The sequence below is a fragment of the Arctopsyche grandis genome, chromosome 10 (genome assembly GCF_051622035.1).
Source record: "Arctopsyche grandis isolate Sample6627 chromosome 10, ASM5162203v2, whole genome shotgun sequence".
NCBI classification, from domain to species: domain Eukaryota; kingdom Metazoa; phylum Arthropoda; class Insecta; order Trichoptera; family Hydropsychidae; genus Arctopsyche; species Arctopsyche grandis.
The window spans coordinates 6,380,093-6,393,736 of NC_135364.1; the positions used below are offsets into that span (position 1 = coordinate 6,380,093).

At 33.6% G+C, this 13,644-nt stretch overlaps 2 protein-coding genes across 2 annotated transcripts; one reads left to right on the forward strand and one right to left on the reverse strand.

Annotated features, from left to right (window-relative positions):
- The first annotated feature begins 4,291 nt into the window (after positions 1–4,291).
- On the forward strand, positions 4,292–6,660 carry LOC143917568 (apoptosis-inducing factor 3-like). Its single transcript, XM_077439108.1, has 3 exons — positions 4,292–4,351; positions 4,589–4,917; positions 5,267–6,660. Exons 2-3 carry the CDS (start codon positions 4,600–4,602, stop codon positions 6,578–6,580), a joined length of 1,632 nt encoding a protein of 543 aa, XP_077295234.1. The 5' UTR covers positions 4,292–4,351; positions 4,589–4,599; the 3' UTR covers positions 6,581–6,660.
- wus (TM2 and DnaJ domain-containing protein wurst) lies at positions 6,644–12,282 on the reverse strand. The gene is made up of 6 exons (XM_077439109.1): positions 11,632–12,282; positions 7,969–8,116; positions 7,692–7,893; positions 7,475–7,618; positions 7,255–7,378; positions 6,644–7,160 (listed from the first exon to the last, which is right to left on the reverse strand). Exons 1-6 carry the CDS (start codon positions 11,956–11,958, stop codon positions 6,945–6,947), a joined length of 1,161 nt encoding a protein of 386 aa, XP_077295235.1. The 5' UTR covers positions 11,959–12,282; the 3' UTR covers positions 6,644–6,944.
- Positions 12,283–13,644: the final 1,362 nt, after the last annotated feature.

A 13,644-nucleotide genomic window follows, 5' to 3' on the forward strand; every position in this document is an offset into this window, starting at 1 on the left:
AAACTTTCGCAAATCTTCGCCAAATGAACTAATTGTTGAGCAAGAGGAACAATTAAATGTCAACCATTATTAGTATTTTCTATCAATTGATATGATTTGTTTAACGGTAATTGCGAACAGACAATTATAATTGGTGTAAATAAGTATTAGATGTTTTCTTTTTAAATGACAAGAACATATAGTATGAACATTGTGTACTTTGTTTCTTATATATGTATGTATGTTGATGTCGTCTTCGCGTGAAAATGCAACTGCAAAACGGCCTGCATCAAATGCATCGATTGGATTTGGCCAAACATGTGATTTAATTTTAAAACTAATGATATTTAACTAGTCGAACTAATTTATTACTGTAGTAGTCGAGTGTCGATCGGTTTTCCGATCAGGGAGGTCGCATACCGACGCATCAAGCGCTCGGAGTGCGGCTCTAAGATATTTGTGTAAATATAATAAAATAATGTGTTTATAAATTCGTAATGCGTGATACTATTGTTTACTGAATGCAATCATTATAAATTTGACATCTTTTCAAATGGATATTAAATCAGTGATGCGACTGCATGTTGTTTGTATTGACGGAGTGGGAAAAAGTTTCAAATTTATTAATTGAATTGATGTTTATTTGATAGGATATGTAGATCGCTTCAAATTGTTTATTTATTGATAGATTAGTGGTTCTAATGGAATTTTTATATATACATAAAACATCCATTTGAGTTTTAAATATAAAAATGAAAGGAATGAATAAAATCCAGGGAATAAATTTTAAGCTTTATTTGTTTTATTTATGTATACTATATATTTAAATTGATATACTGAATATTTCATGTAATAATTTAAAAAGATTCGATCAATTTATTGAAATCGATCACTGAATGTATGTTTTTATGTAAATGTGCTAAATAAATACTATAATGATTTGTTTGTTTGTTTTATACATTGTATGAATATAATTCATCAAAATATGTACTCTGTATAATTTGTTTTAAACATTAATCGTATGTGTAGAGAGAAAAATAAAAATGTACAATTTTTACATATAGTACTAAATCGTTGTACTGAATTATGTGGCTGTATTAAATATAAATAATGAAGTACTTATATTATTATATACACATTACTGAATATGTAACAATATAACAAGTAGTTCATATACTCTCAGTAGAGTAGTGAGAATGAAACTTAATTTTTTTCTATATATAATTTTATGAATTAAAAAAATAAAACACGTACTAAATTGGACCACTTATAGTATTCATTCGTATTTTTTTTTGTCTTGTTGTTTTTCGTAGATAGTTTTATGTGACTGGTAATGATGGATATTGCAAATGAGATCCAATCTACATATATATATGTAAAGTTATACAGGAAAGCGAATGGTTGAGTGAAAGAAAATTAAAAATAAAAAGAGCAAAATATATTTTTACTATCGTTGTCGTCGATTTAGTGCCGTTAGGATTTGACGCCCCTGGCGTTCGTTCCTTTCATACTTAAAGGCCAATAGTTTGCAGATTAAGAACAAGCTGAACGGGCTAGCTTTCGTAATTTCGTGAGTGCAACTGGTGTAGATTATTTTGATGATAAATGATTGGTACTTTGATATATATGAACAATTGATAAATCATATTTTTAATAATCGAAAAAGTTTCTAAGTATATAAACGCACTTATGCTCTAATCACCGTAGCGTTGATATGTATAGAAATTTACAAGAAAAATACATAATTTTTAATATTTCTACGTCGCTTTAAAGTTATTCTTGTCTTTAGATGAAAATTCTGTCCCCTAAATCCCTTCCCTCTCCTATAATATTAAAGAATATTAATCCAGTACATTGAAAATATTTCATTGGAATTGAAAAATGTATGTGTAGTTTCAATGACTTGTCGATTAAAATTACTTATTCAATAAGAGTACAAATTATTACATTTTTAATTTTGTTTACACAATTTTTTTTAAATATCTAGTGTTTTTATATCACGACGGCAAATTTTAACTTTGGATTCAAAAAATATCGACATTAATGTATTTAATTTATAAGATTATTAAAATTATTGGTCACTCATACAGTTTCAATATATATGTATGTATGTATAAGTGTATATTTATTTCCGATGCGGTGCAAACGATCGACAATTGCCAGACATACTGAACCACAGATTAACGACACGTATACCTTATGCGTGCGCACTGCTCGCACTTAAACTAAGCGAAATCTACCGACATACCTACCCTGTATACGTTCTGTGCTTCTGATACTTTAGTTCCGAATTTTGCCTTATTAAACCCGCCAGAAAGATCCAACTCAATTTTAATAATTGCATCTGTGCACACATCGAAAGGTTACTCGTCATCTGATGTGCAATCTATCATTCGTGAAGGCGAGAATTGCGTTTAAAGCAGCCATCCAGTTAATCTGTGGTTCAGTCTGTCTGGCGCTTGTCGATCGTTTGCACCAAACCCATGTATTTCTCATACATTCAAAATATACTTATATGCATTAATCAGGGGCGTCATTTGAACTTTTCCCAGGGGGAGGCATCATTTTTGGCCAGTAAAGAACGACTTTCTGGGGAGGGGGGGGGGGTGTATTATATTAATAAAATGAGTGTATATGAATTTTAACTATTTTTTTTAATCATTTTTATATTTTTATCAATAAAATGTAATAGTAAAATAATTTTAAAAAATCTATTAAGAGATTTGGGTATAAATGCATATTTATAAAGTACAAAATAATCTCCTGAAAATACATTGAACGTCTTTTTTAAACTAAAAAATATAAAATAATTGTTGAAAACTATAATGTTATTATTATAATATCATTTTAATTACAGAATATTTTTATTATATCATTTTAATCATAATACTACATTAAACAACGCGGATAGTCTCGTTCAAATCTAGGGGGGGCTCGGTTGACCCCCCCCCCCCCAAATGACGCCCTGCTGTTAATATAGTTAATAAAATACGCCTTCGTGATTTAAAAACACTGTAAATTGCTTCAATATGTTTGAACAGCTTCTATATAAGCACACAAAACGACACTAGTCTCAATCGTTCTTTCGTTTACAAATTTGACAATAAAACTATTGTGAAACAAAATTATTACAAAAAAAATAAAAATGAATAAATAAAGTTGTGGTTAAAATGAAACAAAAAACTACTATACAAAATTATAAAAATATTATTTTTATCAAAATTATAATAAGGAGTCAAGATTGTGTACACGTTTAGAAATAAACTAAATTGTTAAGAAGGGCGCATACTGCAATCTATGTATATAAGATCACTTTCTCAGCTAAACTTATTCAACGTGTTTTGTATCACTGCTGATTAGTAGAGAACATATGCACAGTTCAGCTGAGATATATTGCAGTATTGCCGCTTGTCTGTTTCAGTATATGATGAGCCTTAAAGTAGCGATGTGAATGAATAGACCAACTTTTTCAATGAAATGAAATAACAAAGCCAACATCGCTACAAACGAAAAGGTTAAATTAACACTAAATTCATGAAAATTTGGCCAAAAAAACGACTGGATTTAGAGGTACATTTTGTATTTGTAATTAATTACTATACGCATATGTTTAATGTAAAATAATTTCGACGTATCATTGACAATTTATTATGTAGTATTTTGCTTGACTGTAAAATATATAATTTTCCGAATCCAAACACATGAATGACTTGTTTGTATGATTGCCTTCCTGATTGATATTATAATGTGTATACTTACATAATTGGATTAGTGTAAGATAGTGGTTTTCATATCAATAAATGTTAAAGAGCGTCTCTTGTAATAAAAAAAAAGGAAACAGATAAAATGTAATGCTGCAAATGAGATGCAATCGGGATGACTGTGAGAAAATAAATTTAAAATAAAACAATATATGTAACATTCCAGGTGATATATTCAGTGTGAATTCATTTAAAATAGTGTATCAATATTAGAGCAATGAAATGCATGTGTCGTCATTATATTCTGAATAAATAATGATAACAATAAATACATAAAATAATCACAATATTAATTGTTTTATTTTTTTATCCTTTGTAGTTAATTTAATCTGATTGTAAGTTTAACCAAATTGACCAAATATTTATCATGTAAAATATACAACATACAGATTGGCTTTGCACGTGTCCCTAAGAGTTATCTAAACTTGTTTTCTTTTGATTATGACCAGGATATATCACAATTTTCAAAGGAAACCACACATTTATCAGAATTGATGTTAAAACCACAACCAATCTTAGTAAACAAGTTTGTATTTCAATACTATAAGTTTAGATCAAACCATATTGATCCATTCTCAATTCTGTGTTTGACGGATGAACAACTTTTGAGAGTAAATATACATAAACATAGCTTTTTATTATCTTAATACTGAATCAGTCTTATTAGTTTAGTGTTTTTACATCTGTACATATATTTGAATGGAAATCAAATACTAATTTGTTTTATTTTGTATTGAAATTAGTATTTCGGGTGTTAAATTCATTAATATTATTATTTCCATATTAAAATCACAGGCTGTATATTTCAAAACTGATAGTTTATATACCTATATGAGTGTATGTTTCAGAATATTTAAGAATGTCGTTCTCCGAGGTGTACGTCGAAGCTGAAGTGTGCAATAATTCCGATGTGAAGAATAATGAGATGAAACAATTCGACTTGGGCAGCCATGGAAAGGTTCTACTCATTCGACAAGGAGGGAAACTGTCTGCTGTGGGTACTAAGTGTACTCATTATGGAGCACCACTAATCGAAGGGGCTTTGGGCCAAGGACGTGTTCGTTGTCCATGGCATGGCGCTTGTTTCAATGTGTCAACTGGAGATATTGAAGATTTTCCTGGTCTGGATTCTCTTCCTCGTTATCAAGTAACAATTACAAACAATGGAAGAGTCAAGGTAATGTTTTGTTAATTCAGTTCTTTAAATATACATATGTACATATTCATTATAGATTATATTTTTTCTGGATATAAAGTGTATAAAATAGATAAAACATTTGTTATATTATTCTGTATTAACAATTTAAAGCTATTATATAGAAGTACTTGAAAGCTGTTTTGATATATTTAAAAGAAAACGCAGATTGCTTTAAATTAATTAATCAACTCAAAATATTTTTTTACTTTTGTAACTGAGAACGACTTTTGTAACTGCTATTATACATCTATATATATATATATATATATATATATATATATATATATATATATATATAATTAATATTTTAAATTGTAATTTGATTTAGGTCAAAGCTAAGAAGTCTGAGTTGGAGTCAAATAGTCGAATCAAAAGTATGGGAAAACGCGAATGTTACAATTATACGACATTCGTAATCATCGGTGGAGGTCCGTCGGCTGCTGAATGCGTTGAATCACTTCGCCAAAACTTCTTTAGTGGACGAATTATCATGATATCAAAAGAGAACGCCTTGCCATATGATCGTGTTCAAGTCTCCAAGTCACTTGATGCTCCCGTTGAAGCCTTGCAATTGAGGACTGATGACTTTTACAAGACCAACGACATTGAAGTAAAAAAAGGCGTGCATGCTATACACGTCAATTGTAGAACAAGGTCTGTGATGCTTTCTAATGGAGAGCAAATCAATTACGAAAAACTTTATTTGGCCACAGGATCTAGAGCTCGACTTATTCCTCTAACAGGAAGTGACTTACGTAATGTATTTACATTGAGATCAATTGAAGACTCTGCAGCGGTGTATGGAGCACTTGGTCCGAATAAAGACAAGCACGTTGTAATACTTGGCACAAGTTTCATAGGAATGGAAGCCGCTGCTTACTGTATCGACAAAGCTAGAAGTGTTACGGTTGTTGGCCGTGATTCAGTTCCATTCCGTTCGGTATTTGGAGAAGCCGTCGGAGCCAGTTTGATGAAAGTTTTCATGGATAAGGGAATACAATTCAAAATGAATACAAACATTAAAGCAGCCTATGGCCAAGGACGAAACATAGCTTCTGTCGAACTGAAAGATGGTAATATTTTATCGGCAGACATTCTTATAATGGGCACTGGTTCCATTTTAAACACCGAATTCCTTAGAGGATCTGGATTGACGATAGACGAGGACGGCGCTATTCCTGTTGATGACAAGCTTCAAACCAACATTCCAGGAGTGTTTGCTGGTGGTGATATTGCTAAAGCTCCAGTCTTCTGCAACGGTGGGAAGCCAGCAACCATCGGTCACTATGGCCTGGCGCAATATCATGGAAAAATAGCTGCACTCAATATGTTGGATAAATGCGTTCAACTCAAAGCTGTTCCATTTTTCTGGACCAGGGTCTTTGGTAGGTCGGTTCAGTACTGTGGTTATGGCGATTACAAGACTGTCAGAATAGAGGGGAATGTTGATGATCTGCGATTTGTTGCATTTTACTTTGACGAGTCTGGAAAGGTGGTTGCGATGACTGCTTGTCAACGTGATCCTGTTATATCACAGTTTGGCGAGTATTTGTATCAAGGGAAAACGTTGCATGCAGATGATTTAAATCCCAACCCTTTTAGCTGGGCAAAATGTGTTGCAAAACCGATTTGTAAACCGTAATTTTAAATAAATTGTATTTTTTGTCTAATGTATGTCTAATTTTTTGGAAAAAAATAAAATTATTGTGGTTTTTAAAATTTATTTTTGTTTCATTTCGATGGAATTACTCGATAATAATAAATATTAATCATAAAATACATACTAACGTTCAACAGTTATATATTTGGTATATAAAATTGTTAACCTTTACGAATACAAATGACGATACACTCATGCAAGCACATATGTACATTCCTTGGAATGTGACAGCCATTCAAATATTCACACAATTGACATACTACATTGAATTAAGAATAAATAAGTGACATTCTATTTATTACTTCATATAAAAGAGTGCACTTCATTACAATAAAGTAAGTAATACTTATGAAAAGTCTTGATTGTCTTTTTTATTTCTATGATTCCTACGCGATCTGGTATTCGATAGTATATTATAAGCCTGTTGAATTTCTAAGAATCGTTGTTGAGCTGCCTCTCTCAGTTGTGGATCCCTTTCTTTGTCGGGATGAGACTCCCGGGATAGCCGTCTCCAAGTAGATGTAATTTCTTGTTGACTCGCGTCTCGACTCACATCCAACACCTGAAACAATACAAGAAATACATAAAAACATACACAAAATGCAATCCTCAAATAATTTGATAGCATCGTTTGCAATTGGGTGCAAAAAATTTACCTTATAAGCATTTTGCTCCCCGTGAGGATCAGATAGATCGACAATCTGTAACCATATCTGATACCATCCGTGATGTTGAGCGAATATGTACGTCTCGTGTAACGATTGTTTTAAATCAACCCACCTAAATCAACAAATATACAAAATGCAATAATTAATACATAAATTATCAGCACTTTCGTGTACTAAATTAAACAATAAAAACAACTCAATGACTAACCAAGGACTGGTGAAAAAGTGATATACAGCTTCATGTACAGGTATTTCATCACCATTGCTGTCGGTGATTGTACCGTTGAAATAGAGGAATGCTATCCACATAGATATATACAGAATTCCACAGACGCCCAAAATGCTCATCCGCCTAAATATTTATAAAAAATAGCATATCAAGCTGAATTATTATGTTTAATGTTATAATCTAGGATAATTTTTACCTGCAAATTGAGGTTTTTTTCGAAGGTTTTCTACGCCATTCTTTCGAGTATGTATCGAATACTAATGCCGAGCAAAATACCATCACTGTTAGCCAAGTATCGTCTGCTAACCAATGTCGAAAAGGTGCTACAACCACCGCTGCCAGAAACGCAGGCCATGGTCCACCACATTGACGTCCAATATTACCCACAGTCCATACTCCTAAACATATTACATACATATAATTGAATACACACTTATGATTGAACACAAGGCAAATTTAAAATGTGAACACACCTAACGTTACTGGTATCGGTGCCAACCAGTACAGAAATTTCCAATTGATACCATAAAAGGTGTCTATCGGGACGGCGGCCAAAAATAAATAACTCCACCAGTATCCCGTAAGTATCGCACAGGTGAATCGGTTAACGGAGAATGGTGGCTGGAAAATAAGTAGAGTTTTATTCAGTATCGCATTTGTAATTTGTTATCTAGATTTATACATGTATATGTAAAAATTGTCGGTATCAGAAGCATTTTAATAGTCAGATTTAAATTACAATAACTTTTCCTTGTGCACCTTGACTGAAACCTGATTATTTAACCGTTTGCCCGCGGTCGTCTTTTATGGAAGCTTTGGGCGACAAATCTGTAGCGCGGCTGTCTTCCATAGAATTTCTGAACTTTGCACGGGATTTTGAGGCTTATATGCACCTATTTCAACCGTTTTAAGGTTCAAAATTGGTTGAATATATTACTGAGAGTTGAATGCCATCTGTTCAATTTGCTTAAAATGAATATATACCAGTCAAAATCAGTTTTTTGTGGAACCATACTGTAACCTCGTTTATGTGACGTCACGTCTTCATACAATTGAGACGATACGTCTCAATTGTATGAAGAATGATTATTTGACAATTAAGCCAAAACTACGAGGTATATTATGTAATTTATTGTTTAAAATAATACTTTATGTGTTAATTAACATATCTGGTTACTTGAGTAAATATTAAAATCTGTATTTAAGGTCGAAAACTCGATTGCCAAATTCGCGAAAAAGGTGCCGCGTACAGGGCTTGGTCGCTATATATATTGCCGTGGGCAAAGGGTTAAATTAAATTTGATTCACTGATCACGAATACATATAGGCAATTTAAAAATAATGTAATTTTTACATTTTTTGTGATATAAAATCTATAAGCCAGCAGCATAGCTCGGTCGTCAAGCTTCCGCTTAGGGTCAAGAAGGTGCCGGGTTCAATCCCTGAATGAAAATGAATTTTTCAGAGTATGCTGTGGGTCAGACCTGGATTTGTGACTCCAGGTTGATCGTTTCCTATCAGAGTTTGCCAATTTTCTCTGATTTCATTGTTGAAACGGTTCCCGGAAAAAAAAATTGGCTAAAAATCCTTCCTACCTACTATGTCACCACTATTTGAAGTTTGATTGATGTACAATAAAATTTATGTACAATTCATAGATGTCTCGTTAATTTGCGAGTTTTTCAGTGTCTCGCAATTCAACGACTTGTAATAAAAATGCTGCATTTGTATTTGTAATTGGCCAGGAAGGCGCATTGGGATTTACCTGTAAGGCCTTCCTGGTATACATATATGTAAATAAATGAAAAAAATAAAAATAATTAAAATTTTCATAACCTATGTACATACATATCAACCACCAACAGAATAGACTATTGGCTAGCATATAATGCTTTGAACAGTGGTCACGGGTTCAAATCCCACTGGTTTCTGCTGGCCAGACCTTGGATTTGTGACTCCAAGTCGATCGTTTCCTATCAGGATTTACCAATTTATCTGATTTTTATTGAAACGGTTCCAACAAATTGGCAATCTTACCCATTTTCTCGCAAATCTCGAGTTTTCAGCAATCTCGAATTTCGTCGAATTGTATAAAATGCTGCAAGTTTGCAAATATGACCATTAATCTATCTGTGAATGTCAATTATTGAAACCTGTAGTACGCGTACCACTTGGTGGTACGCGAAAAAAAAATAACAGTAATGGCAGACATGCAGGAATGAATGATTTACAAGCATAAAAATAGAAATATTTTTTATATAATTAATAAACACTATCTTAATTATTCATCGTCGACGTCAATATGTACAGTTGATGATCGAAAATCTGACAATCGATACATTTTCCTCAGATCCGGCATGGATTTTGGGGTGCATTTACCGCGTTAGCGCTCCAATAAATAAATAACTTGAATTTGACACTTGAGAACAATTCGATAATGAACTTTAATGTTGCAGATAAAATTGAAAGTTTGATTAGAAAATTAGATTTTGGAATCTTTGTATCTAAAATGATCAAACTGAAGTATTTGAAACTTTACATAATTTCTTATCTGAAAACAAGAATAGTATGTCTCGGGATATACCGGGAAAGGACCTTTCGGGACAGCTAAATGTCCCGGTTTTCGATAATTGCTTATTGACCTTTCACTGTTCAGAAATACCGAATCCCCGCAGTTATGAAACTGCCAAAAAATGCACGAATCTCAATCTCACCGTAAATCTACACCCGTGTTTAAAAAAAGGAAGAAAAGCGATATTGAGAAAATATACTTTTTTTAATCTTCTTTGGCAATATGTAATTAATTTAATTTAATATTAAAATAACTGAATAAACTGGAAAAAAGAAAGGAAATACTAGTTAATAAAAGGAAGGATCTTAAATGGGTTTGGTGCAAACGATCGAAAAAGGCCAGACAGATTGAACCACAGATTAACTGGATGGCTGCTTTAAACGCAATTCTCGACTTCACGAATGAAAAATTGCACATCAGATGACGAGTAACTTTTCGATGTGCACAGATGCAATTATTAAAATGGTAATTATTAAAATTGAGTTGGATCTTTCTGGCGAGTTTTTAATAATTTAATAAGGAAAAATTCGGAGCTTAAGTATAAGAAGCACATAACGTATACAGGGTAGGTATATGTCGAGACTTCGGGTAGATTTCGCTTAGTGTAAGTGCGAGCAGTGCGCACGCAAAAGGTACACGTGTCGTTAATCTGTGGTTCAGTCTGTCTGGCGCTTTTCGATCGTTTGCACCGCATCGATCTTAAATATACCTTGTTAAGTTTACGCTTTTTACAAAGTTTTTTATCAGTCTTGTAATATCTGTGGTCTCCCTCACGGGACCGAAAGTGAAACGCCTGAAAACGCAAATATCGAAAATCGAAAGATCTCAAGTCGAAAGATCATAAAAAAAGGGTGCATGGTAAACGGTACTATGTATATATAATATAAATGAGTGGAATGCGGTGAAATTAACTCTCTTTGTGTCATACAGCCTTGTTTAATGTGCGCGCGCAGAATACGGGGGGAAAAGCCTGTTCCTCTTGTTCCTGTTGTATCCTGCTCGCGCATATTAAGTGAGTATGTGCGACGGGGCGGAGAGACCCTTTTTTATCTTTCGACTTAAGATCTTTCGATTTTCGATCTTTGCCTTCCGATCTTTGCGTTTTCAGACGTTTCACTTTCGGTCCCGTGAGGTAGACCCATCTGTGCCTGGGAGGGGGGGGGGGGGTACAATTAAAATGTCCCGGTTTGGATGTCAATAAATCAGGCAGCCCTAGTCCAGACACATTGATAAATGGGTTGGGTTATTGAACTCGAGAAGTAATTCAATAATAACTGATGCCACCTTATTTTTATTATTAATACTATTGCAATCGTAAATAACTATGACGCAACAATTTCAATTGGAACAGCAATAGAAAAAACACAGTTCTCAAATTACTTTCGATATACGTATAACATATCGAATGGGTTTTATTATCACAATGGGTGTTGTAAATTTATCGGTTCGTTCCGATCGGAAGGCGAGGCACATAAACCGTAACGGTAAACAGACGAAATGACTAACGAGACGCGTGATTAATGTATGTAAGGTGTATGCATAGGTACTGCAGAAGATACTGTACTTTTGGGTGAGTCTTGAGCTTGCGCACGAACTCTTCCAAGAACTGAGGATGCTTGTTGGCTTCCCTGACGTATCGGGGAAGACTGAACAAGTCTGCGAGCCAGGCCAGACCCAGACCTCCGCAAGTGGCCCAGCAGACGAACGCGTGCCGGTCCCTCCTCAGGTACAAGTGGTGCACTCCAGCCAGCCCTCCTACCAGCCAAAGTACCACGGCTAGCCATACTTTCTTCTCGGATTCTGGCTTCTCGTGTTCCTTGAACTCCTTCGGCAGATGGTTTTGTTGGTTTTGGTGCTGTTGAGGCGGCTTGTGCGCCGCCGTGGCGCCCATCTCTACTTCTTTAACTCTACCTCACCTCTACCTCTACCTCCATTTCCACCTCCAACGGATAACGGGATCGCGGCCACCACCATACCTGCTCTTCGACACATACTTTAGGCACACCATGCGATCGTGCGAGACATTGAAGTCTCTGTTTTGAACAACATTCATCTACCACCACCCAATTTCAAAAATTACTTCATCTGCTCATCTCACGAATGGTTGCCTTGCACGACTTACCCTTAACTGTCTTGAGTGCTCTTCAAACATTTCACCATTTATCCACTCTTTTAGATTTATGACCTACCCATTGCCATATTTATTTCTTTACTCGTTCTACTACGTGAAACAATCGTTATGTATAATTCTAGCCCATTCGTTTCGTCAGGGCCGCGTCTATCATATGTACAAATGTGTGCAACGCACACAGGCGGCCGAAAAAATATATTCCTTAAAAAATACGAAACCAGACATCGTACTTTTTAAAATGCATTTAGTTTGTCTTGTTGTATATGTACTTGTTGATTTCTGTGTGTTTTGTTTTGTCTTTTTTTCTGGTTAATTTTTATTGTGATTAAAATTTTCTACACAATATTTCTCACATAATATTTATCACAAGTTAAGATTTTTGTACTACTCGAATGCACTTCATTTTTTTTTTTTAAATTACACTGTTCGACAAATGTCGACTTTTTTTTGGTTCAGAAACGAGATATGACTTTTCTATAGAATTATTACCAGTGAACACGAATCTGGTAATAAAAAATGTTGATTGGCTCGAGATTCGGAGATATATGTGTTTTATAAATCGCGCGATTTTTCTATATTCGGTGTTATTCGGTCGATGTCTCAAAATCTGTCAATTTCCTGTTCAAAATGAATATTGGAATCTATAGTCGGGTATTTTATCTTCCATTTGTAGTACTTTTCAGCTTTCAAATATCTCTTAAGTAGTCATCCAGTTCAAATCAAAAGTCAAAAGTACGTATTTTCACTTGGGATTTTTTCCCACTGTTAATACTATTTTATATTGAGTTTTTTCAATTGAAACATGTTTATTGAGATAGTGTTCTGACCACACTATTTTTTGTTTTCGTTTAAAAAGGTTAATTGGAAATGTGCTGAACTTTAAATCGGTAAAATTGCGACCAAAAAGCTCGTACTAGTGTTTACTCGTATTTACACGAATCTGAATTGAATTAATAGGGATAATATATTAAATTATCTTTATATGAGAATTAAATAAAATTCCACTTAGAAAAATCATATTTCGACTATTCTTGTGGATTAATAACAAAAATTCGTTTATTTTATCGAGGTAAGCCAGTTATCAATAGAATTTTTGAATAATTTTTGAGACATTTGAACCATTTTTCGTGTCGAACAGTGTTATTAATGTGATTTATACAAATGCTGATAAAATTAAAGAGCGGCTAATTTAAATTTGCATACAGACGATTGAACCTGCGTTTCTTTCTTTGTCTTACTTCGTTGTACCGACATTGGACTTTTTGCAAAATTTTATTTTCAATGCCCAACGAAGCCCTGCATCCGATGAATTTTGTGTTAATTTGCTACTTCTTTCAGTGTATATTTAGAAAATACAATATAATGAATATTGACAGTGAATAATAATGTGGAAGGACAAATCAGATCCATATTGAGGATGATGAAAGAAAATTCATCTTAATAAAA

Excerpts from the sequence above, each read along its gene's own strand:
- wus (XM_077439109.1), bottom strand. The coding sequence starts at position 11,958 with ATGGGCGCCACGGCGGCGCACAAGCCGCCTCAACAGCACCAAAACCAA. Across the intron at positions 8,117-11,631 it reads AGCTCAAGACTCACCCAAAA|CCACCATTCTCCGTTAACCG; the intron begins GTACAGTATCTT and ends CTTATTTTCCAG. Across the intron at positions 7,161-7,254 it reads GGGAGCAAAATGCTTATAAG|GTGTTGGATGTGAGTCGAGA; the intron begins GTAAATTTTTTG and ends GTATTGTTTCAG.
- LOC143917568 (XM_077439108.1), top strand. The coding sequence starts at position 4,600 with ATGTCGTTCTCCGAGGTGTACGTCGAAGCTGAAGTGTGCAATAATTCC. Across the intron at positions 4,918-5,266 it reads CAAACAATGGAAGAGTCAAG|GTCAAAGCTAAGAAGTCTGA; the intron begins GTAATGTTTTGT and ends AATTTGATTTAG.